The sequence below is a fragment of the Oncorhynchus gorbuscha genome, linkage group LG03, assembly GCF_021184085.1.
Source record: "Oncorhynchus gorbuscha isolate QuinsamMale2020 ecotype Even-year linkage group LG03, OgorEven_v1.0, whole genome shotgun sequence".
Lineage (NCBI taxonomy): Eukaryota > Metazoa > Chordata > Actinopteri > Salmoniformes > Salmonidae > Oncorhynchus > Oncorhynchus gorbuscha.
Window position 1 is genome coordinate 43,321,270 of NC_060175.1, and position 26,433 is coordinate 43,347,702.

The following is a 26,433-nucleotide window of genomic DNA, read 5'->3' on the forward strand; positions in this document are numbered from 1 at the left end:
AGACTCTGATGGAAACTTTTCAGCACTGGCTTGCTGATTCAAAGCCTGAGAGAACCATGTTTGCAGAATGACGAGAACAATGCTTACTGGAACTGGAGACTCCTCTGTTAAAAGTTTAAAACGGAGGTCTGAGATTAGCTGAGAAGCTGCAGAGCAGCACTAGAGGCTCAGGCAGACACATCCCCCTCCATCCCAGCATCCTAATGAAGGAAGGCACAGATGTAGGATCTTATTTGAGCCCGTTTGCTACAGCAGGGAAATTATCCTGAAGCAACAGGAAATGTGAATTATTATGTGGATTATACTGTATATAATAGATTTTTGATGATACATTTTTCATTAGGGCACATAAAGTCTGACCTTTTAAAGTGGAAATGACAAACTTTAGAAGCCTTTTTAAACCTTGAATACACTACAAATGTGTATTTCCTACAACTGTAGTTCAGAGATGCATCAGAGGAGGTATACAGTATTCTTATATAGGCTTTTTAAGGAACTTTTAGTGACAGTTTAACGCAGCACACTAAATGTCAATGTCTCGGGCTGTTTTATTCTAGTTTTCATTGCACCCTAAATATGTCTGTGTCTCACTGTAACCCTTATTAGGTTGTTTCCTCCCATAGTAGCTGGCTGATTGCAGGGTTAATCCCCACGGCTTGTAGTTGAGGACCCTTTCAGATCAGCAGTGTGTGTGTGTAATGCCTTTAGGATTTCCCAATAATGGAGAAGGGCTACATCATGACACCATCAACCTGTCCTCTCAAACGGAACACACAATTTCCTGCGTGCGTTTAAAACGTGCGTGCATGTAGTCTGTGTTAATGTCTGTGTGTTCATGTGGGAGTGTGTGCGTGTGTTTGAGTATATGGACTGGCAGCAGGGGGCCTATGAACCTGGGATCTTCAAAAAATGATTGAAAATGCAGCTGGCCATCCAACTCATCTACACACACACACACACACACTCTTTCCCTCTGACTATCTAAACACACGGTCACTATTGTACTTGGCGGTGAACCTCCATGCGGGATAGCTGAACACGCCACACTGGAATGCCTTTGAAAGACTCTTTGAATGACTATGCACTTATCTGTTCTAGGTGCTGAGAATGAAAGGAACACAGGAATACTTGAGACATCAGTTAAACGTGTCGGCACAAGTTAATCTCCCAGAACAGAAGGCTGGTGTTATTCAGCAGGGTTGTTCCATGTTTGGGAAACAAAAGACTTCCCAGCCAGCCTGTAGTTGGTGTGGAGATAACACCATCAGCTTAAACTCCTAGCTTTGAGGGTCTCCCTTAAGCGGTTGGGAACTGTCAGCCTCTAATTACACAAGCTAGAAAGCCATGTCACTTTTTTCTATGACTGCTGTGTTGTTCCCCTCTAACACCAAGGGAGATGCAGTGCCTTCAGAAAGTATTCAGACCCCTTGACTTATTCCACATTCTGTTGTTTTACAGCCTGAATTCAAAATGGATGAAATAATTTTTTCTCACCCATCTATACACAATACAACTTAATGATAAATTGAAAACATTTTTCACATTTATAAAATTTTTAATACAGAATAAATAATTTACGCAACTATTCACACTCCTGAGTCAATACATGTTACATTCACTTTTGGCAGCGATTACAGCTGTGAGTCTTTCTGGGTAAGTCTCCAAGAGGTTTTCACATCTGGATTGTACAATATTTGCACATTATTCTTTTTAAAAAATGCATCAAGCTCAGTCAAGTTGGTTATTGATCACTGCTAGACAGACATTTTCAAGTCTTGCCATGGATTTTCAAAACGATTTAAGTCAGAACTCTAACTAGGCCTCAGTAACATTCAATGTCGTCTTGGTAAGTAAGCAACTTCAGTGTATATTTGGACTTGTGTTCTAGGTTATTGTCCTACTGAAAGGTGAATTTGTCTCCCATCGTCTGTTGGAAAACAGACTGAACCAGGTTGTCAACTAGGATTTTGCCTCTGCTTTGCTCTATTCCTTTGCTTTTTATCCTAAAAAAACGCCCTAGTCCGATGACGAGCATACGCATAACAAAAATCGAATCAAATAAAATGTTATTTGTCACATGCGCCGAATACAACTAGTGTAGACCTTACCTGGAAATGCTTGCTTGTGAACCCATCTCTACATTGTAGAGTTTAAAAATAGTAACACACAAGAAATAAAATAAATAAAATATACAAGAATGGAGCTATATTCAGGGAGTACCAGAATCAGATCAATGTGCAGAGGTACGAGGTATTTGAGGTAGATATGTACATGAAGGCAGGGTAAAGTGACTAGGCATCAGGATAGATAATAATAATAAGAGTAAATTAAAGAACAGAGTAGCAGCAGCAAATGATGTGCGTAAAAGTGTGTCTGTGAGCTGTGTATGTTTGTGTTGTGTCAGTATGCGTGTGTGTGTGTGTGTGAGTGCATACGTGATATATGTAAATGTGTGTGGGTTTTGTCTGGGAGTGGCAATGTAGTGTGTGTGAGTGAGTGTGTATATGGTTTGTATCAAATCAATCAAATCAAATTTGATTTGTCACATACACATGGTTAGCAGATGTTAATGCGAGTGTAGCGAAATGTGTAGTCTAGTGAGTGTGCGTAGGGTCAGTGCAAGACAGAGTCAGTGTAGATAGTCGGGTACCATTAATTTCCTATTTCGTCTTATGGCATGGGGGTAGAAGCTGTCTCGGGGCCTGTTGGTCTGAGAGCCAATGCTCCATTACCGTTTGCTGGATGGTAGCAGAGTGAAAAGTCTATAAAGTCTATAGCTTGGGTGACTGGAGTCTTTGGCAATTTTTCTGGCCTTCCTCTGATACCGCCTGATAAAGAGGACCTGGATGGCAGGGAGCTCGGCCCCAGTCATGTACTGGTGTGTCCGCACCATTCTCTGTAGAGCTTTGCGAGGGCCCATGCCAAACCCTCTTCAAGACTGTGCAGGTGTGTGTTGACCATGTTAATTTTGTCCTTAGTGATGTGGATGCCAAGGAACTTGAAGCTCTCAACCCACTCCACAACAGCTCCCTCAATGTGAATGGGGGCGTGCTCTCCCCTCTTTCTCCTATAGTCCACGATCAGCTCATTGAGGGAGAGGTTGTTGTCCTTGTGTCACACTGCTAAGTCTCGTACTTCCTCCCTGTAAGCTGACTCATCGCCGTTGGTGATCAGGCCTACCATCAGCAAACTTGATGATGGTGTTTGAGTCGTGCGTGGCCACGCAGTTTTGGGTAAATAGGAAGTACGGGAGGAGACTAAGCACACCCCTGAGGGCCCTATGTGTTGAGGGTCAGCATGGTGGAGATGTTGTCTACCCTTACCACCTGAAGGCGGCCCATCAGGAAGTCCAGGATACAGTTGCAAAGGAATGTGTTGAAGGCTGAGCTGTATGTAATCTATGAACAGCATTCTCACCCTGCTATCCAGGTGGGAGAGGGCAGTGTGAAGTGCAATTGAGATTTTGTCAACATTGGATCTTTTGGGGCAGTATGCGAATGGGAGTGGGTCTAGGGTGTCTGGGATAATGGTGTTGATGTGTGTCGTGAGCAGCCTTTCAAAGCAATTCATAATTTCCGATGTGTACTACACGGCGATAGTCATTTAGGCAGGTTACCTTGGAGCTCTTAGGAACAGGTACAATGGTGGTCAGCTTGAAACATGTTGGGATTAGAGACTGGGACAAGGAGAGATTGAAAATGTTTGAAGACTTGCCAATTTGTTTGGGCATGCTTTGAGAATGCACCCTGGTTTTCCATCTGGTCTGATGGCCTAGTAAGTGTTAACCTGTTAAAACATTTTGCTCACATCAGCCATGGAGAGTGAGATCTGAAAAAACAGGGACTTTCAAGTTATATTCCTTGAAGTGAGCATAAAAAGGCATTTAGCTCATTTGGGAGTTCTGCATGGCTCGGTTTCCATTTGTAATCCGTTATCGTCTGCAAGCCCTGCCACAGATGACAAGCGTTGGAGCTGGTGTAACAGGATTCCACCTTCATCCTATATTGTCCATTTGCATGTTTGATGTCTTGTCGGAAGTCAGAGCGAGCTTTCTTGTACGAGTCCAAGTGACTGTTCCACTGGATGTCATAAGGTGAATGCACCAATTTGTAAGTCGCTCTGGATAAGAGCGTCTGCTAAATGACTTAAATGTAAATGTAAATGTCCATGTCCGTGTCCCATTCCTTGTAAGTGGTAGCTCTAGCTTTTAGCCCAGTGCGGATATTGCCTGTAATCCAGGGTTTTTGGTTTGGAAACGTTTTTATAGTCACTGCAGGGATGACATCGTCTATACATTTATTGATGAAGCCCGTGACTGATGTGGTAAAGGCCTCAATGATATCGGATGAATCCTGGAACATATCCCGGTCTGTACTAGCAAAACGGTTTTGTCGCCTCGCGTCTGCTTCATCTGTATTAAGCGCATCACTGATACTTACTGCTTGAGTTTTGTTTTGTAAACAGGTTAAGGAGAATGGAGTCCGGGTCAGATTTGCCAAAGGGAGGACAAGGGAGGGCCTTGTATGCATTTCTGTGGGTAGAATAAAAGTGGTCAAGACATCTAGTGTCCCTAGTGGAGATGGAGACTTGTAGGTAGAAGTGACGAAGGACGGTTTTATGTCTCCCCGCATTAAAGTCTCCTCCCACCAGAAAAGCTGCCTCTGGGCAAGCTGTTTCTTGTTTGTTTATGGCCTCATACAGTTTGTTGACTGCCAGAGTGGTGTTGGCTTGTGAAGTTACGTAGACAGCCAGGATCATTTCAAATAAGAACTCTCTTGATAGATTAAAGGGTCTGCAGATGACCATGAGGTTGTGAGGATTGACGTTGGTAGAGACGAGAAGCAGGTACAGGGAGTGAACATTTAATTATCAACGGACATGGAACGGAACAGGACAGGACAGCGTCTGGACAAGAACACATAATGACATTAATGCGGACACAGGGAACAAACAGTTATAGACGGGGAAATTAACAAAGGAAAGGAGTCAAGGTGAGTCCAATGAGCACTGCTGCGCGTAATAATGGTGACAGGTGTGCGAAATGAAGTACAGCCTGGCCCCTCCAGCGCCGGAGAGGGAGAGCGGGAGCAGGCATGACAGAGGTATTCTATATCAGGTGGGAAAAAGCTTGAGATTTCCTTCACACTTGAAGCAGAACACCAGTTGTTATGAACACCAGTTGTTATAATAAACACACTCCACCTCCTTTCGACTTCCCCGAAGCAGCCATATGATCTTGCCGCTGTATGGAGACTCCACCAAGTACTATGTGCATAGTGTCAACATCCAGACAGGTTTCAGTAAGATATATAATAACTCTGCTGATAGGATGCCTGTATCTTTGTAGTGACTGGGTGTATTGATACAACATCCAAAGTGTAATTAATAACTTGCTCAATGATACAGTGCCCGCCCTAATTATTGGGACAGTGAAATAGAAAATGTACTCCACATGTGTAATTTTGGAGTCACTCTTATCATAAATAATAATAGAATATGTTTCTAAACACTTCTACATCAATGTGGATGCTAGCATGATTGTGGATAGTCCTGAATGAATCATGAATAATGATGAGTGAGAAAGTTACAGACGCAACAAAAAATATCATACCCCCAAGACATGCTAACCTCTCACCATTACAATAACAGGAGGGGTTAGAATTCGAGGGGGCATGATTTGTGCATCTGTAACTTTATAACTCATCACTTTTTAGGAATCATTCAGGACTATCCGTAATCATGGTAGCATCCACATTAACGTAGAAATAATCTGTAACACAACCAAAACAAACAGCAAATGCATCCAACAAGTTTATAGTCACAGACTTGATGTAATCATTGTGTGCTAGGAATGTGGGATCAAATACTAAACTTTTGACTACTTTAATATACATAAGTGAATATACATAAGCTGACAGTCTGCACTTTAACCTCATAGTCACTGTATAATGTAAAATCCAAAGTGCTGGAGTACAGAGCCAAAAGAAGAATAAGTGCTTCACTGTCTCAATAATTATGGAGGGCATATTCAATTCCTGCTTTTGATTTTTTTTGTACCAATCTACCAATAAGTGCACTTATTTGTGAGGCATTGGAAAACCTCCTTGGTCTTAGTGGTTGAATATGTGTTGGAAATCTAATGCTCGACTGAGGGACCTTAAAGATATTTGCATGTGTGGAGTACAGAGATGCGGTAATCAATTTAAAAATCATGTTAAACACTATCATTGCACACAGAGTGATACTATGCAACTTATTAAGCAATTATTTACTCCTGAAATGATTTAGGCTTGCCATAACAAAGGGCGGTGGGTGTGGGGCTCCCCCCCCCCCAAATGTCGTGATATCCTATTTGTAATTGCAGTCTTGTCCCATCGCTTCAACTCCCATACGGACTCGGGAGAGGCGAACTCACCGTCTCAAAACATTTAAGCTTTTAATTTTCTATTAATTTCACTTTAACATTATGAGGTATCGTGTGTAAGCCAGTGACATATTTATCAAAATTTAATCAATTATGAATTCGGGTTGTAACATCAAAATGTGGAGAAAGTCAAGGGTTGTCAATACTTTCTGAAGGCACGGTATCAAACTCAATTATCTCATACTCCGTCACATTGATTGATTCGGTACTGGTACCCCGTGTATATGGCCAAGTTATTGTTACTCATTGTGTATTTATTCCCTTTGTTATAATATTCTCTAGATTTGTCTCTCTGCATTGTTGGGAAGGGCCTGTAAGTAAGCATTTCACTGTTAATCTACACCTGCTGTTTATAAATGATCTAACAAATAAAATACAGAGGTTACTTCTAAACGACCCGAATCTGATCATCTTTTCAATCTGTTGATATTTATCTCACACGAGAAAACGGTGTGTGGAATCTAGCTACACAACATGACACACTATAATATTGCGCGCACACATACACCCACGGTTTGGTTTATTCTTCCTGCTGTGTTTGCTTGCCACTTGGTTCGTCCAAAGTCTAAAACATATCCAAAGACAATCCCAAGGGCAGACCCAGCACTCAACTCTATTCCACCTAGTGTCTATTCATCAGACAAAAGTGTCCCATTAAACTGTAAAAAGGTTAACACCGCTGGAAATGTAAGGGTTATATTATTGTACTTGTGCTATTTCAGTATTTAAACTTGCTTGAAAGTGATAAACGCTCCTCCATCAACACCAGCACTTCACCGTCTCTTACCTCAGAAAGAAATAGTAAGAGCTGTTCTCCACGACACTGTAGGAGTAACAGGGGAAGTAACCCAACCCGGTGACATTGAACCGGGAGCCAGTGGGGACCTCCAGCATGCTGCCCCACGCCTGGTCGCATTGCAGCTCGATCTCTGCGGAGAAGAAGAGGTCCGTGTCATATTGCCAAGGCAGGTAGTTATACACACTGTACGAGTCCTTGTGCAGCGCAAGCACCTTGGCGAACACGATGATCTCCGCGAGCTCCGCACGGCACGCCTCAGTCTGGGGTCTCCAGTCGTGGGCCAACTGACATCCCCAAACCCCGCTCAGACAGGTCGCCAGAATCAACGCAAAAATAGCACCCATATCTGTCAACTGCGGGTTTCGATTGCAGCCACTATGAAACACAAATTCCGGGCAGTGAAGGGTGTGCGGGATGGTGAGAGTTACAGGACCAGGACCACTGACTTCTCATCAAACTGTCAGGCACGACTGTATTCCATGGGCTTGTCAGCGCATGCAGGCAGCACCAATATGTGACAGGTATCATACAAGTAGGCTCTCTTTATAAATAACAGCAGGAAAGTGACATAAAGTAAGTTGTTGCATTCAAATACAATAGCAGTTACTTATGCTAAACCCTCTTCCCCCATCCCCTCCTGCACGCCAGGCTACACTGTGAGTGCTGATCTAAAATTATGCGCAGCTTCCCTGGATCCTGTGAGTAGAGGCTCTCTGTGCGCTTGACATCTGACACGCACTAAAGTAGGCTATTCTGACAGGCCAAGAGAACACCTTGTCTATTACCTAACACTTTATAATACTTAACCTCTCGCAATTATACATGCATGGGGTAAGCGTGCTTCTACAGCTGCATTGCTTGCTGTTTGGGTTTCTGTATCGGCCCTTTTTGACATCTACTGATACATGTGATTGATTGATTGGGGTTATCAACAGTGCCATTGCTTAAAATTGAGAGCCTATCGAATGTAAAAAAAAAAAATCCTCCAAAATTACAGACCATGGTCTACTTCCATACATTTCCAACATCACATAATATTTGGTTTATTTCTGTACTTCTGTATTTCTTCGATCACAATAAGCCTTGTAAAATGTACTAAAAGAAATTCGTTTTCAGCCCCTCACAACAGCAACCTTATCACAGACACAAACTATGTCTTATGGGGTCATGGCTTCTGAGATATGATGAACTGGAGCCCGCCCCCTCCACGTGTGATAACAAGTTGAGGGTGCAGTCACAAATTAGGCTTCACCTAAGAGCAAGACCACCAGATAACTTTCTAATCAGTCCGGTAACTAAAAAATATATGATTTTCTGCTAAGTGTCAGAGGTCAAGAATACTGTATATTTCCCAAGTGTCTTCGGCTCAAAAGCCCCAGGCAGAACAGTAGGCTCATACATTGACATGTAACATCATGTCTGTTTCCCTGCATTGCACCTCTGTCATGGGAATGTCCTTCCCAGCAGAAGAGCCCCCAGTTGTCTTCTCTTTAGTAAACTCATCCAGGAACGAGATTACCCAGCAAACATGACCCATATGTTGTTTTTCGGTGGGCACGGGTATCCCACACTAAACCCACACCAGCCCCACACCAGCCCCACCCCTAGCCGACAACAAGCTCAACACAGGCTAACCCATATCAATCCCACATCAGCCAGACATGGGTCAGCCTAAACCCAACATATAGGCTAGCCCTGTGTTTCCCAACTGGGGGTACACGGACAGTCCCCGTGAGTAAGTGGGAAGATTTTTTTTTAAATGTGAAGAAAAAAAATATTGGGAAAAATATTACCAACAAAATATATGTTAAAGTTATTTAAATCTCAATAGGCAGGAAAACATTTACTGAAGTCACTGGTGTGAGATCTCTAGTTATTTTATATTTATAGGCCTATTTTGTAACTAGAGTTTCTGCTACTGCGCGCCCGAGCTTTGGGTCAATGGTTGATCCTCTGCTTGCGCCGAGTGCACGTGATCATTTGCTCTGTGCGCTAGTGTGCCTGCTGCTGTTATCCTGCAGAAACTATGATTGATAAGACAGCAGTTGATGCACTGAAGACGGTACCATTGTCAAATAACATAATGTGCTGTATGATCGAGGACATGGGCATTGATATTGTTGATCAAGTGCTGAAAAAATATAAATTCCGGTCCATCTTCTCTGCAGTTGGACAAATCGACTGATGTCATTGGGGAAGGAAATTTGATTGCGTTTGTGCCATACATAAACATTTAGGAAATTAATGAGCACATTCTGTTCTGCAAGAGGCTAACAGGGAGAACTAGGGGTGAGGATGTGTTTCATGTTATTGACACCTTTTTCTCACAGCACAATCTGAATTGGGAAATCCTGTGTTCATGTGCGCACGGTTCACGCTGCATCAATGCCTGGGACTCGCAGTGGCGGATGTTATTCGTGACAGTACCCCCCTCCTGACGCGCAACTCCCGCAGCGCGCCGACGCCGGCCTCGGGGACGACCCGGAGGCCGAGGCGCTGGGCGATCTGGACGAAGGCAATGGAATTCACTCAACATGGATGGGTCTAGAATATCCCTCACTGGAACCCAGCACCTCTCCTCCGGACCGTACCCCTCCCAGTCGACGAGGTACTGCAAGCCTCTCACCCGGCGTCTCGAGTCCAGAATAGCTCGTATCTTGTACGCCGGGGACCCCTCGATGTCCAGAGGGGGCGGAGGAACCTCCGGTACCTCATTTTCCTGCATGGGACCAGCTACCACCGGCCTGAGAAGAGACACATGAAATGAGGGGTTAATACGATAATACGAAGGAAGTAATAATCGATAACAAACCTCATTTATTCTCCTCAGGACTTTAAATGGCCCTATACACTGCGGACCCATCTTCCGGCAGGGCAAGCGGAGAGGCAGGTTTCGGGTCGAGAGCCAGACCCTGTCCCCAGGTGCAAACACGGGGGCCTCACTCCGGTGACGGTCAGCGCTCTTCTTCTGCCTTATACTCGCTTGGCGTAATGACTCTTGGAATGCCCTCCAGGTCTCCTTAGAGCGCTGTACCCACTCCTCCACCGCAGGAGCCTCAGTCTGGCTCTGATGCCACGGTGCCAGGACCGGTTGGTACCCCAACACGCACTCAAATGGTGACATGTTGGTAGAAGAGTGGCTTAGTGAATTCTGGGCTATTTATGCCCAGGGAATATATCTCGCCCACTCGCCTGGCCGGTCCTGGCAATACGACCGCAGAAACCTACCCACCTCCTGGTTAACTCTCTCCACCTGACCATTACTCTCCGGGTGATACCCTGAGGTAAGGCTGACCGAGACCCCCAGACGTTCCATAAATGCCCTCCAAACACGGGAGATAAATTGGGGGCCCCGATCAGAAACTATATCCTCGGGCACCCCGTAGTGCCGGAAGACATGGGTGAAAAGAGCTTCCGCAGTCTGTAGGGCCGTAGGGAGTGGGATGAGATAAGACGGCAGGACTTAGAGAACCGATCCACAACGACCAGGATAGTAGTGTTACCCTGAGAGGGGGGAGGTCAGTAAGAAAATCCACCGAAAGATGGGTCCACGGCCTTTGTGGAACGGGAAGAGGTTGTAATTTACCTCTTGGCAGGTGTCTAGGAGCCTTACTCTGGGAGCACACCGAACAGGAGGAAACATAGAATCGCACATCCCTCCTCAAAGTGTGCCACCAGTACTTCCTCTCAAGACCTCTCACTGTCCTATAAATACCTGGGTGACCCGACGAGGGTAGACAATGAGCCCATCGAATCAATTGATCACGAACAGCCAGCGGCACGTACCTACGACCCTCCGGACACTGTGGAGGCGTAGGTTCCTCCCTTAGCGCCCGCTCGATGTCCGCGTCCACATCCCATACTACCGGTGCCACCAACTTAGCTGCCGGAATGATGGGAGTAGGATCGATGGACCTGTCCTCAGTGTCATAGAGTCTTGACAGCGCGTCAGCCTTAGTGTTGAGGGAACCTGGTCTATATGAGATAGTGAAACGAAATCTGGTGAAAAACATGGCCCACCTTGCCTGACGAGGATTCAGTCTCCTAGCTGATCGGATATACTCCAGGTTACGATGGTCAGTCCAGATAAGGAAAGGGTTCTTAGCCCCCTCAAGCCAGTGTCTCCACACCTTCAGGGCCTTAACCATAGCCAACAACTCCCTATCCCCCACATCATAATTCCGCTCCGCTGGCCCGAGTTTCTTAGAAAAAAAGGCACAGGGGCGGAGCTTCGGTGGCACACCCGAACGCTGTGAGAGCACCGCTCCAACCCCAGCCTCGGATGCGTCCACCTCTACTATAAACGCCAAAGAAGGGTCCGGATGTGCCAACACCGGCGCCTTAGTAAACATCGCCTTCAACTTATGAAAAGCTCCGTTCGCCTCTGCTGACCACTGTAAACGCACCGGCCCCCCCCCTTCAGCAGTGAGGTTATAGGGGCAGCTACCTGACCAAAACCCCGGATAAACCTCCGGTAGTAATTGGCAAATCCCAAGAACCGCTGCACCTCCTTTACCGTGGTCAGAGTCGGCCAATTACGCACGGCCTTAAAGCGGTCACCCTCCATTACCAAACCAGAGCTGGAAATGCGATAACCCAGGAAGGAAACTGATTGTTTGGAAAACTCACATTTCTCTGCCTTCACATACAGGTCATGCTCCAGCAGTCGTCTAAGAACCTTGCGCACAAGAGATACATGCGCAGAGCGTGTAGCGGAGTAGATCAAAATATCGTCAATATAAACCACTACACCCTGTCCGTGCAGGTCTCTGAGTATTTCATCCACGAAGGATTGAAATATAGCTGGAGCATTCTTTAAACCGTATGGCATGACGAGGTACTTATAATGGCCCGACGTAGTGCTGAATGCAGTTTTCCACTCATCTCCCTCCCGAATACGCACCAAATTATAAGCACTCCTGAGATCCAGTTTAGTGAAGAACTGCGCTCCGTGAAATGATTCCACTACCGTAGCAATGAGAGGTAGTGGGTAACTAAAACCCACTGTGATGCAATTTAGACCTCTATAATCAATACACGGACGCAAACCACCATCTTTTTTCTTCACAAAAAAGAAACTCGAAGAGACAGGTGACATGGAGGGCTGAATGTACCCCTGTCCCAGAGCCTCGGTGATATAATTTTCCATAGCCACCTTCTCCTCCTGGGACAAAGGATACACATGACTCCTGGGGAGTGCAGCGTTAACCTGGAGACTTATCACGCAATCCCCCTGCCTATGGGGTGGTAATTGGGTCGCTTTCTTATTACTGAAAACGATAGCCAAATCGTCATACTCAGCTGGAATGCGCACGGTGGAAACCTGGTCTGGACTCTCCACCGTTGTAGCACCGATGGAAACCCCTACACACCTGCCTGAACACTCATCAGACCACCCCTGTAGAGTTCACTGTTTCCACGAAATCATAGGATTATGAATAGCTAGCCAGGGAATCCCCAGAACAACTGGAACCGCAGGTGAATCGATAAGGAACAAACTAATTTGCTCCTTGTGATTCCCCTGCGTAATCATCTCCAACGAAATTGTGGCATTCTTCACCAGCCCTGACCCTAATGGTCGACTATCTAAAGAGTGCACGGGAAAAGGGGGGTTTACTTTTACTAACGGAATCCTCAACCTCTGAGCGAGTCCGCGATCTATAAAGTTTCCAGCTGCGGATGAATCTACCAGTGCCTTATGCTGGAGAGAAGGAGAATAATTTAGGAAACAAATTAAAAGGAACATGTGACCAACAGGAAACTCTGGGAGAGTGTGGTGCTTACTCACCTGGGGTGACCGATGAGTGTTCTGCCTGCCCTCATGATTCCCAGATGAATTCCTCCAGCACCGACCAGACGTGTGCCCTCTCCGGCCACAACTGGTACAGGAGGAGCTTCCTCCTCCGATCTCCCTTGACGCGGTACCTCCTAGCTCCATCGGGATAGGGGCAGGAGGATCAGGAGGTAGAACTGACAGGACCCTTTCAGAACGTCCACGAGCAGCTAGCAGATGGTCCAACCGGATCGACAGGTCTATCAGTCCATCCAGGCCAAGTGTAGTATCCCGACAGGCCAGCTCCCTACGGACGTCCTCTCTCAGGCTACACCTGTAATGGTCTATCAGGGCCCTGTCGTTCCACCCTGCTCCCGCAGCCAAGGTCCGGAACTCCAGCGCGAAGTCCTGCGTGCTCCTCATCCCCTGTCTCAGATGGAACAATCTCTCACCCGCCGCACGACCCTCTGGAGGGTGATCGAACACGGCCCTGAAACGGCGGATGAACTCCGGGTAGTTGTCTTTTGCCGAGTCGGGCCCGTTCCAGACCGCATTAGCCCACTCCAGGGCTCTACCGGTCAGGCAGGTGATGAGGACCCCTACTCTCTCCTCCTCCGAGGGGGCCGTTTGAACGGTGGCCAGGTAGAGGTCTAATTGTAGCAGGAATCCCTGGCACCCTGTCGCTGGTCCATCATACTTCCTCGGAGGCGTCATGTGCAGAGCGCTGGAACCGGATCCAGATGGGGGAGATGGTAGAGTTGCTGGTGGGAGGGTCGGTGGGGTAGTAGGGAAACCATTCCTCTCCCAACGATCCATCCTCTCCATCATCTGATCCATCGCTGATCCTAGGCGATGGAGGATGGATGTGTGATGATGGACTCTCTCCTCCATAGTGGGAAGAGGAGTGGTCGCTGCTACTGCTGACTCCATATCGTGGTGCGGGCTTCTGTTACGGTAATGAGTGAAGAGGTGTGGAGTCAGGCGCAGAGAGCAAAAGATGTGGGAAAAACAACACGCTTTAATGTCCCGGAAACATAACATGTACAAAAGTGGAAACACAAATGAACAGAAATATAAACGGACAGCGTGCAACCCAAATGCCAACAAAATACACTCAAACAACAAAACAGATGAACAAGCCCGCACGAAACAGAAGCGGGCTAAACAGACTATATATAACCCTATCCTAACAACCAAACTAGAAACAGGTGCTACCAATTAGACAAAACTAAACGAACACAGAACAACGGATCGGCGATAGCTAGTAGACCGGCGACGACGACCGCCGAGCGCCACCCGAACAAGAAGGGGAGTCACCTTCGGTAATATTCATGACAGCGGAGGCGACATGGGCGCATAGGCGACATGGGCAGGCATCTTGCGTTGGCGACATGTGGCGCCCGCACAAAAATAAATAAATAAATAAATATAAATATATATATATATATATTCCGAATGGTGACATTTGCGCAATCGGTTTTCTATCGCTCATTTACACGGCAAGTCAATGATGTCATGTCACCGTGTGGGACCGTGTGTCAATTTACCTTGTCTGAGTGGGCGCCCTGATTCTAGTTTGTGAGCTAGGCAGGCTACTGTCTAGGAAGGTCTCCCACTCAGAAGTACTAGATGGAGAGGGGGTGGAGTAGATTGACCTCTGGACTCCCCACTGGAAGCCCGAGGTAGGGGGGGAATCTATCAAATACTGCACTTCTAACTTTGTACAGTACTAATGCAATTAGTAATGCAATTAGTTGTGCAATTTAGTTTGTGTGTTTTCTTGTTTGAAGTGCAATGGTGTAATAATCAGGTTATCTTCTTTATAAGTGTGTTCTTCTATTTGTGTGATATAGGATTTGTGCAATTTAGTTTTATTTGTGTTTTTTGTTAGCAACATTGTAATAATTGGATTCCCTTTTTTATTTGTAGTTATATACTACAACAACTATTTGTCTTTGTTACTTCTTTTTGATATTTATGAGTTATTTTTGTATTTTTACATTTATATAGTTTTAAATGTTATGGTTATGTATTTGTGTTGTTACAAATTTCTGAATAAAAATGACAGGTAGTGCAGAATGGTGCTTTTTTTGTTGTTGGGGGGATGAAGGGGGGATTCGCCCAGGGAGCCATACCAGCTAGAACCGCCACTGCGCTGGAAGAGTGAAATTATTTATTGCCCACATAAAGAAGATAAATCCCACTGTATCATTCACGGAGAGGCATTGGCTAGCAAGAGAATGTCCTGAGTTACATTGTGTTTTGAATGACACAGTGAAAGTGATTAACCTCATTTTTGTCAAATTTACACGTGATCTATGAATCACGCCGGTCACACACACGAGGGGGTACTTCAGGTAAGTCAAAGTGCTTTAGGAGTACAGTACCCCAATAAGGTTGGGAACCACTGGGCTAGCCCACACCTGCCCAACACGGGCTAGCCTACACCAACCCTACACAGGCTAGTCCAATACAGGCTTGCCGACACCAAGCCCAACACGGGCGAGCTCACATCAAGTCCACACCAGCCTAACAATAGCTAGCCCACACCAGCCCAACACGGGCCAGCCCACGCCAAGCCCACTCCAAGCCCAAAATGGGCTAGCCCACACCAACCCAGCACAGGCCAGCCCACACCGAGCCCAGCACGGGCTTGCCTGCACGAGTCCAACACAGGCTATAGCCCACACCATGTCATGCCAAGCTAGAGGTGGGGGCTCATACAAATATTTGGGGGCGTGGTTTGCACACTTTTTGTGCAGCCATTACTGAGATTGTCATTCCAGTTTAAATGTTATGTTGTGTGATGCAGAAGTTTAAAAAAAGTATTGTACACTGATAAAAAGACTCTAATAAGTGCATATGAAATATGAGAAACATAACAGTTTCTCTATATGTATGACAGTATCAGCTTGGTTGGCATTCTGCTACAATGTAATTTATTCCCTAATGACCTTTTAGGCTTGAAAATGATGCAATTTATGCATTTAATTCAATTGTAATAATTCAATTATAAATATACTAATTCCTATTACATTACATTACATTTAAGTCATTTAGCAGACGCTCTTATCCAGAGCGACTTACAAATTGGTGCATTCACCTTATGACATCCAGTGGAACAGTCACTTTACAATAGTGCATCTAAAACTTAAGGGGGGGTGAGAGGGATTACTTATCCTATCCTAGGTATTCCTTAAAGAGGTGGGGTTTCAGGTGTCTCCGGAAGGTGGTGATTGACTCCGCTGTCCTGGCGTCGTGAGGGAGTTTGTTCCACCATTGGGGGCCAGGGCAGCGAACAGTTTTGACTGGGCTGAGCGGGAGCTGTACTTCCTCAGTGGTAGGGAGGCGAGCAGGCCAGAGGTGGATGAACGCAGTGCCCTTGTTTGGGTGTAGGGCCTGATCAGAGCCTGGAGGTACTGAGGTGCCGTTCCCCTCACAGCTCCGTAGGCAAGCACCATGGTCTTGTAGTGGATGCGAGCTTCAACTGGAAGCCAGTGGAGAGAACGGAGGAGCGGGGTGACGTGAGAGAACTTGGGAAGGTTGAACACCAGACGGGCTGCGGCGTTCTGGATGAGTTGAAGGGGTTTAATGGCACAGGCAGGGAGCCCAGCCAACAGCGAGTTGCAGTAATCCAGACGGGAGATGACAAGTGCCTGGATTAGGACCTGCGCCGCTTCCTGTGTGAGGCAGGGTCGTACTCTGCGGATGTTGTAGAGCATGAACCTACAGGAACGGGCCACCGCCTTGATGTTGGTTGAGAACGACAGGGTGTTGTCCAGGATCACGCCAAGGTTCTTGGCGCTCTGGGAGGAGGACACAATGGAGTTGTCAACCGTGATGGCGAGATCATGGAACGGGCAGTCCTTCCCGGGAGGAAGAGCAGCTCCGTCTTGCCGAGGTTCAGTTTGAGGTGGTGATCCGTCATCCACACTGATATGTCTGCCAGACATGCAGAGATGCGATTCGCCACCTGGTCATCAGAAGGGGAAAGGAGAAGATTAATTGTGTGTCGTCTGCATAGCAATGATAAGAGAGACCATGTGAGGTTATGACAGAGCCAAGTGACTTGGTGTATAGCGAGAATAGGAGAGGGCCAAGAACAGAGCCCTGGGGGACACCAGTGGTGAGAGCGCGTGGTGAGGAGACAGATTCTCGCCACGCCACCTGGTAGGAGCGACCTGTCAGGTAGGACGCAATCCAAGCGTGGGCCGCGCCGGAGATGCCCAACTCGGAGAGGGTGGAGAGGAGGATCTGATGGTTCACAGTATCGAAGGCAGCCGATAGATCTAGAAGGATGAGAGCAGAGGAGAGAGAGTTAGCTTTAGCAGTGCGGAGCGCCTCCGTGATACAGAGGAGAGCAGTCTCAGTTGAATGACTAGTCTTGAAACCTGACTGATTTGGATCAAGAAGGTCATTCAGAGAGAGATAGCGGGAGAGCTGGCCAAGGACGGCACGTTCAAGAGTTTTGGAGAGAAAAGAAAGAAGGGATACTGGTCTGTAATTGTTGACATCGGAGGGATCGAGTGTAGGTTTTTTCAGAAGGGGTGCAACTCTCGCTCTCTTGAAGACGGAAGGGACGTAGCCAGCGGTCAGGGATGAGTTGATGAGCGAGGTGAGGTAAGGGAGAAGGTCTCCGGAAATGGTCTGGAGAAGAGAGGAGGGGATAGGGTCAAGCGGGCAGGTTGTTGGGCGGCCGGCCGTCACAAGACGCGAGATTTCATCTGGAGAGAGAGGGAGAAAGAGGTCAGAGCACAGGGTAGGGCAGTGTGAGCAGAACCAGCGGTGTCGTTTGACTTAGCAAATGAGGATCGGATGTCGTCGACCTTATTTTCAAAATGGTTGACGAAGTCATCTGCAGAGAGGGAGGAGGGGGAGGGGGAGGAGGATTCAGGAGGGAGGAGAAGGTGGCAAAGAGCTTCCTAGGGTTAGAGGCAGATGCTTGGAATTTAGCGTGGTAGAAAGTGGCTTTAGCAGCAGAGACAGAGGAGGAAAATGTAGAGAGGAGGGAGTGAAAGGATGCCAGGTCCGCAGGGAGGCGAGTTTTCCTCCATTTCCGCTCGGCTGCCCGGAGCCCTGTTCTCTGAGCTCGCAATGAGTCATCGAGCCACGGAGCGGGAGGGAGGACCGAGCCGGCCTGGAGGATAGGGGACATAGAGAGTCAAGGGATGCAGAGAGGGAGGAGAGGAGGGTTGAGGAGGCAGAATCAGGAGATAGGTGGGAGAAGGTTTGAGCGGAGGGAAGAGATGATAGGATGGAAGAGGAGAGAGTAGCGGGGGAGAGAGAGCGAAGGTTGGGACGGCGCGATACCATCCGAGTAGGGGCAGTGTGGGAGGTGTTGGATGAGAGCGAGAGGGAAAAGGATACAAGGTAGTGGTCGGAGACTTGGAGGGGAGTTGCAATGAGGTTAGTGGAAGAACAGCATCTAGTAAAGATGAGGTCAAGCGTATTGCCTGCCTTGTGAGTAGGGGGGGGGAAGGTGAGAGGGTGAGGTCAAAAGAGGAGAGGAGTGGAAAGAAGGAGGCAGAGAGGAAAGAGTCAAAGGTAGACGTGGGGAGGTTGAAGTCGCCCAGAACTGTGAGAGGTGAGCCGTCCTCAAGAAAGGAGCTTATCAAGGCATCAAGCTCATTGATGAACTCTCTGAGGGAACCTGGAGGGCGATAAATGATAAGGATGTTAAGCTTGAAAGGGCTAGTAACTGTGACAGCATGGAATTCAAAGGAGGCGATAGACAGATGGGTAAGGGGAGAAAGAGAGAATGACCACTTGGGAGAGATGAGGATCCCGGTGCCACCACCCCGCTGACCAGACGCTCTCGGGGTGTGCGAGAACACGTGGGCGGATGAAGAGAGAGCAGTAGGAGTAGCAGTGTTGTCTGTGGTGATCCATGTTTCCGTCAGTGCCAAGAAGTCGAGGGACTGGAGGGAGGCATAGGCTGAGATGAACTCTGCCTTGTTGACCGCAGATTGGCAGTTCCAGAGGCTACCGGAGACCTGGAACTCCACGTGGGTCGTGCGCGCTGGGACCACCAGAGTAGGGTGGCCGCGGCCACGCGGTGTGGAGCGTTTGTATGGTCTGTGCAGAGAGGAGAGAACAGGGATAAACAGACACATAGTTGACAGGCTACAGAAGAGGCTACGCTAATGCAAAGGAGATTGATGTATGTAATGTAAATGTAAATGTAAATGTAATGTCCTATTAAAAAGCAGTGTTGCGGCGTCACTACAGCCTGTGGTTTGATCCCTCGCTGTGTCATTACCGGCCGTGACTGGGAGTCCCATAGGGCGGCGCACAATTGGTCCAGCATCGTTCGGGTTAGGGAAGGTTTTGGCTAAGCGGACTTTACTTGGCTCATCGCCCTTTAGCGATTCCTTGCGGTGAGCCAAGCGCCTGCAGGCTGACTTTGGTCATCAGTTGAACATTGTTTCCTCCGACACATTAGTGTGACTGGCTTCCGGGTTAAGCGAGTGGGTGTTAAGAAGCGGGTTTGGTGGGTCATGTTTTTGGTGGGTCATGACTCGACCTTTGCCTCTCCTGAGCCTGTTGTGGAGTTGCAGCGATGAGACAAGATCGTAATCACGAAATTGGGGATAGAAAGGGGTGTAAAACGTACAAAAAATACATAAACAAAATAGAAAAGGAGCATTTGCCCAATGTGGGCTGCCTACAGTACATACCGGAGTGGAATTATTTTAGTCTGTATTTGGCCCACATCGTGCCAATGAGGGCATGTTTGCTGGGAAAAGATGGTCTTATTTAGGAAAAGTGAGGGCCACTCTCACCAGAGATGGGCTGCTCACACAGAGAACATGTGGAGCCGATAAGCAAAGGCACATTATCCTTATGTGGGCAGCCTACATGGGGCCAATGTGGGCAGGTTTGCCTGGTTCTTTAGTAATCTCTCATGGGCAGACTACGTAAACATAAATGGTACCGTAGATTTGCCTTTATACTATGACCACCGATAGCTAAGGAGCAGCAATAGTTCCTGGGCATAGGTTTTTCCATCACTGGTCATTCGAATTTCGCAAGGGAAAGGGACATTTGACCCATAGACTTGCCTGTAACTTGCAAAGAGAGAGGTTGGAGCTCCTCGTTCCAGTCCTTGTTCTAGTAACTCTTCATGGGCATGTTCCTCTGCAACCCAGGAATTGCTGACGCATACCAGACCTTACAATGCATGGATAAGTATTTTACATATCAGCTAACCACATCATATGTTACAGGAATCAGTGTGGCAGGTAGCCTAGTGGTTAGAGTGTTGGAATAGTAACCCAAAGGTTGCAAGATTGAATACCTGAGCTGACAAGGTAAAAATCTGTCATTCTACCCCCGAACAAGGCAGTTAAACCACTGTTCCTTGACCATCATTGAAAATAAGAATTTGTTCATAACTGACCTGCCTAGGTAAAAAAATAAAAAATCTGCTTGATAATGTGGCAGGCAAATATTTAATATTATTCTGTAAGTAAATCCGAAGCACTCCATTTGGTATGATATGTTAAATTTGGTTACATAAAATAGATGGTTACTTAAGGAAAAAATGAAAGGAGTGTGGGCGTATAATGTGAATGTCTAGCAACCCAAAGGTTGCGAGTTTGAATCTAATCACGGACAACTTTAGCATTTAGCTACTTTGCAACTTCTTAGCATGTTAGCTAACCCTTCGCCTATGACTTTTAGCTAACCCTGCCCCTAACCCTAACCTAACTCCTTAACTTAATCCTAACCTTAAACCCTAATCCCTAGACTACCGATAGTCACCTAGCTAGAATTCGTAACATATAAAATGCATTTTAATTTGTAACATATCATGCAAAATGGGTGATGGACGTCCACAAATTAATACATACTATACATATATAACATACAGTGCATTTGGAAAATATTCAGATTCCTTGACTTTTTCAATTATTTTCCTCATAACTCTACACACAATCGTTCATAATGACAAAGTGAAAACAGGTTATAGAAGTATTCACACATTTATTAAAAATGAAAAAGGCACACATCTGTTTCAATAAGGTCCCACAGTTGACAGTGCATGTCAGAGCAAAAACCATGCCATGAGGTGGAAGGAATTGTTTGTAGCGCTCCTAGACAGGGTTGTGTCAAGGCACAGATCTGGAGAAGGCAACCAAAAAATGTCTGCAGCATTGAATGTCCCCAAGACCACAGTGACCTCCATCATTCTTAAATGGAAGAAGTTTGTAACCACCAAGACTCTTCCTAGATCAAGCCGCCCGGCCAAACTGAGCAATCAGGGGAGAAGGGCTTTGGTCAGGGAGGTGACCAAGACCCGATGTTCACTAATTAACCTCCAGAGTTCCTCTGTGGAGATGGGAGAACCTCCTAGAATGACAACCATCTCTACAAAACTCTACCAATCAAATCAAATCGAACTTTATTAATCACATGCACCGAATACAACATGTGTACTGTGAAATGTTTACTTACAAGCCCTTAAACAGTGCAATTCAAGAAAGAGTTAAGCAAATATTTAGCAAATAAACTTAAGTTAAAAAGAATAAATAGTAACTCAATAAAATAACAATAACAAGGCTATATACAGGGGGTACCGGTACCGAGTCAATGTGCGGGGGTACAGGTAAGTCAAGGTTATTTAGAAGCAGTGTAAAAAAATAAATGCGGGGGACGGTGCCAATGTAAATAGTTTGGTGGCCATTTGATTAATTGTTCAGCAGTCTTATGGCTTGGGGGTTTGAAGCTGTTAAGGAACCATTTGTGTTGCGGTTTTGTCTCACCAGGGATGATGGTCTGATTCACATTTATCGTCGAAGGAATGAGCGTTACACCGAGGCCTGCACTCTGGAGAGGGATCGATTTGGAGGTGGAGGGTCTGTCATGGTTTGGGGCTGTGTGTCACAGCATCATCGGACTGAGCTTGTTGTCATTGCAGGCAATCTCAACGCTGTGCGTTACAGGGTAGACATCCTCCTCCCTCATGTGGCACCCTTCCTGTAGGCTCATCCTGACATGACCCTCCAGCATGACAATGCCACCAGCCATACTGCTCGTTCTGTGCATGATTTTCTGCAAGGCAGGAATATCAGTGTTCTGCCATGGCCAGCGAAGAGCCCAGATCCCAATCCCATTGAGCACGTCTGGGACCTATTGGATCGGAGGGTGAAGGCTAGGACCATTCTCCGCAGAAATGTCCGGGAACTTGCAGGTGCCTTGTTGGAAGAGTGGATTAACATCTCACAGCAAGAACTGTCAGATCTGTGCAGCCCATGAGGAGGAGATGCACTGCAGTACTTAATGCAGCTTGTGGCCACACCAGATACTAACTGTAACTTTTGATTTTGATCCCCCCTTTGTTCATGGACACATTATTTCATTTCTGTTAGTCACATGTCTGTGGAACTTGTTCAGTTTATGCCTCAGTTGTTGAATTTTGTTCTGTTCATACAAATGAAGGGAGCTAAGTACAGAGAGATCCTTCATGAAAACCTGCTCCAGAGAACTCAAAAACCTCAGACTGGGGCAAAGGTTCACCTTCCAACATGACAACGGCTCTAAGCAAACAGCCAAGACAACGCAGGAGTGGCTTCGGGGACAAGTCTCTGAATGTCCTTGAGTGACCCAGCCAGAGTCTGGATTTGAACCCGATCGAACATCTCTGGAGAGACCAGAAAATAGCTGTGCAGCAACACTCCCCATTCAACCTGACAGAGCTTGAGAGGATCTGCATAGGAGATTGGGAGAAACTCCCCAAATACAGGCGTGCCAAGCTTGTAGCGTCCTACCCAACTAGACCTGAGGCTGTAATCGCTGCCAAAGGTGCTTCAACAAAGTACTGAGTAAAGTGTATGAGTACTTACAGTACGTAAATGTGATATTTCCATTTAAAAATGTTCATAAATTTGCAAGAATTTATATAAATCTGTTTTTGCTTCATCATTATGAAGTATTGTATGTAGATTGAACATTTAATCAATTTGAGAAGAAGGCTTTAGCAGACAAAATGTGGAAGAAAAATAAAGGGGTCTGATGATTTTCCGAATGCACTGAATTATACTAAATGTGTCATGCAGGTGATAGAGGACCCAAAAGCGACTTAACAGAAACAGAGTTTATTTAAGTCCAAACAGGGAATAACAGAAATCCTCTAGTCTGTAGGGGAATAACAAGAGAAGCGGCCACAGACTGCAGGTCCCTCCCAGGCCGTTGATTGATGCTCAAATACAGCATCTGATGAAGGCAAAAAACACGACAGGACAGGGCGATACACAATCACAGCAAAAACACGACAGGACAGGGCGAAACGCAATCACAGCATGGTGAATACTAAACAAGGAACCGACGGGACAGGAACGGAACACAAAGGAATAAATAGGGACTCTAATCAGGGAAAGGATCGGGAACAGGTGTGGGAAGACTAAATGATGATTAACACCTCAATAAAAGAACAGCTGGGAGTCAGGAATACGATAGAGAGAAGAGAGAGCGAGAGAGTGAGAGAGGGAGGGGAGAGAGAGGGATAGAAGGAGGAAAGAACCAAATAAGACCAGCAGAGGGAAATACAACAGAATGGGGAGCACAGGGACAAGACATGATAATAAATGACAAACATGACAGTACCCCCACTGTTAGAGCGCCTCCTGGCGCACTCGAGGAGGAATCCTGGCGGCAACGGAGGAAATCATCGATGAGTGAACGGTCCAGCACGTGGAACCCAGATCCTCTCCTCAGGACCGTAACCCTCCCAATCCACTAAGTATTGGAGACCCCGTCCCCAGAACGCATGTCCATGATCTTATGTACCTTGTAAATAGGTGCGCTGACAACAGGACGGGAGGGAAGGAAGACGAACTCTCGGGGTGTGAAGAAAGGGCTTAACACAGGAGACATGGAAGACAGGATGGAACAGGCAGATGGCTCGGGAAGTTGTCCTTGAGATCTTTTTGCTTTCGTGACAGGATTGACGCCTGGGAGACACGGAACGGACCAATGAACCCCGGATGTCAACTTACGAACCCTCTGTCGTAAGAGGAAGGTTGCAGTGGAAAGCCACACTCTCTGGCCGCAAATACCTTGGACTCTTAATCCCATTTTACGGCTCTCACAGTCTTCCCCGCAGACAAAGGCAGACCGGTAATGAAGTCTAAGGCGATGTGAGACCATGGTTGAGAAGGAATGGAGGTCTGAAAAGTGACCGGCAGGAGGAGAGTTACCCGACTTAGTCTGCGCGCAGTCCGAACAAGCAGCACGAAATGCGCGTGTCACGCTCCTGAGTCGGCCACCAAAAGCGCTGGCGAATAGACGCAAGAGTGCCTCGAACACCGGGATGACCAGCTAACTTGGCAGAGTGAGCCCACTGAAGAACAGCCAGATTTTCAGTGGAAACAGGAACGAAAACCTTACTAGGACAAGCTTCCAACATTGTGCGTGAGTGCTTGCTTAACCTGTCTTTCAATTCCCCAGACTGTTAACCCGACAACACGCCCATAAGGAAGAATCCCCTCGGGATCAGTAGAAGCCAAAGAAGAACTAAACAGAATGGATAAGGCATCAGGCTTGGTGTTCTTGCTACCCGGACGGGAAGAAATCACAAACTCGAAACCATCCGCGAAAAACAACGCCCAACGAGCTTGAGGGGCATTAAGTCGTTTGGCAGAACGGATGTACTCAAGGTTCTTATGGTCTGTCCAAACGACAAAGGAACGGTCGCCCCCTCCAACCACTGTGTGCCATTCGCCTAGGGACTAAGCGGATGGCGAGCAGTTCACGATTACCCACATCATAGTTGCGCTCAGATGGCGATTCAGGCGATGAGAAAAATAAGCGCAAGGATGAACCTTATCGTCAGACTGGAAGCTGGGATAGAATGGCTCCCACGCCTACCTCTGAAGTGTATCAACCTCGACAATGAATTGTCTAGTGACGTCAGGAGTAACGAGGATAGGAGCGGACGTAAATTTCTTTTGAAGATCAAAAGCTCCCTGGGCGGAACCGGACCACAAAACACTATCTTGACAGAAGTAAGAGCTGTGAGAGGGGCAAACAACTTGACAAAACCATCATATCAATGAAACGCCGATAGAAATTAGCGAAACCTAAAAAGCGCTGCAACTTTTTTGACACGTGACCTCTGGTGGAAGAAATCACTGACAGCTTGGACCTTAGCGGAATCCATCTGAATGCCTTCAGCGGAAATAACGGAACCGAAAAATAACGGAGGGACATGAAAAGAGCACTTCTCAGCCTTTACGTCAGAGACAATTCTCTAAAAGGCGCTGTAGAACACGTAACGTGCTGAACATGAATCTCGAGTGACGGAGAAAAAATCAGGATATCGTCAAGATAGACAAAAACAAAAATGTTCAGCATGTCTCTCAGAACATCATTAACTAATGCCTGAAAAACAGCTGGCGCATTGTTTGTCAGACCAATGATTAGGGTGTTTTTGCAGAACCCGGTACTCAAAATGCCCTAACGGACTGTTAAACATGATTTCCAACTCGTCCCCCTCTCTGATGCGCACAAGATGGTAAGCGTTTGAAGGTCCAACTTAGTAAAGCACCTGGCTCCCTGCAGAATCTCGAGGCTGATGACATAAGGGTGTCATGTTTGATCATTCTTAACCGTTATGTCATTCAGCCCATCGATAATCCACTGCTGGTCTTAGAGTTCCGTCCTTCTTCTTAACAAAAAGAACCCCTCCCCTCTCCGGAGAAGAAGAAGGCACTATGGTACCGGCGTCAAGAGACACAGACAAATAATCCTCAGAGCCTTCCCACGTTCCCGAGCCGACAGATTAGAGTATAGTCTACCTCGAGGAGGAGTGGTCCCCGGAAGGAGATCAATACTACAATCATACGACCGGTGAGGAGGAAGGGAGTTGGCTCGGGACCGACTGAAGACCGTGCGCAGATCATGATATTCCTCCGGCACTCCTGTCAAATGCCAGGTTCCTCCTGAGAAGTAGGGACAGAAGAAACGGGAGGGATGGCAGACATTAAACACTTCACATGACAAGAAACGTTCCAGGATAGGATAGAATTACTAGACCAATTAATAGAAGGATTATGACATACTAGCCAGGGATGACCCAAAACAACAGGTGTAAACGGTGAACGGAAAATCAAAAAAGAAATAGTCTCACTGTGGTTACCAGATACTGTGAGAGTTAAAGGTAGTGTCTCAAATTTGATACTGGGAAGATGACTACCATCTAAGGCAAACATGGGCGTAGGCTTGTCTAGACGGTCTGAAAGGAATGTTATGTTCGTGCCGAACCCATGCTTCGTCCATGAAACAACCCTCAGCCCCAGAGTCAATCAAGGCACTGCATGTAGCACCCAACCGGTCCAGCGTAGATGGACCGACATAGTAGTACAAGATCTAGATGAAGAGACCTGAGTAGTAGCGCTCACCAGTAGCCCTCCGCTTACTGATGGCCTCTGGCCTCTT

General features: G+C 46.7%; 1 protein-coding gene across 1 annotated transcript in view; it reads right to left on the reverse strand.

The window, feature by feature from the left end:
• Nucleotides 1–7,906, reverse strand: part of LOC124031415 (coiled-coil domain-containing protein 3-like) — a 50,232-nt gene extending 42,326 nt beyond the window's left edge. The window contains exon 1 of the mRNA XM_046342628.1: nt 7,212–7,906. Within this exon, the coding sequence (XP_046198584.1) occupies nt 7,212–7,567 (356 nt within the window). The 5' untranslated portion in view covers nt 7,568–7,906. The remainder of the gene's footprint in view (nt 1–7,211) is intronic.
• Between the last annotated feature and the right edge of the window lie 18,527 nt (nt 7,907–26,433).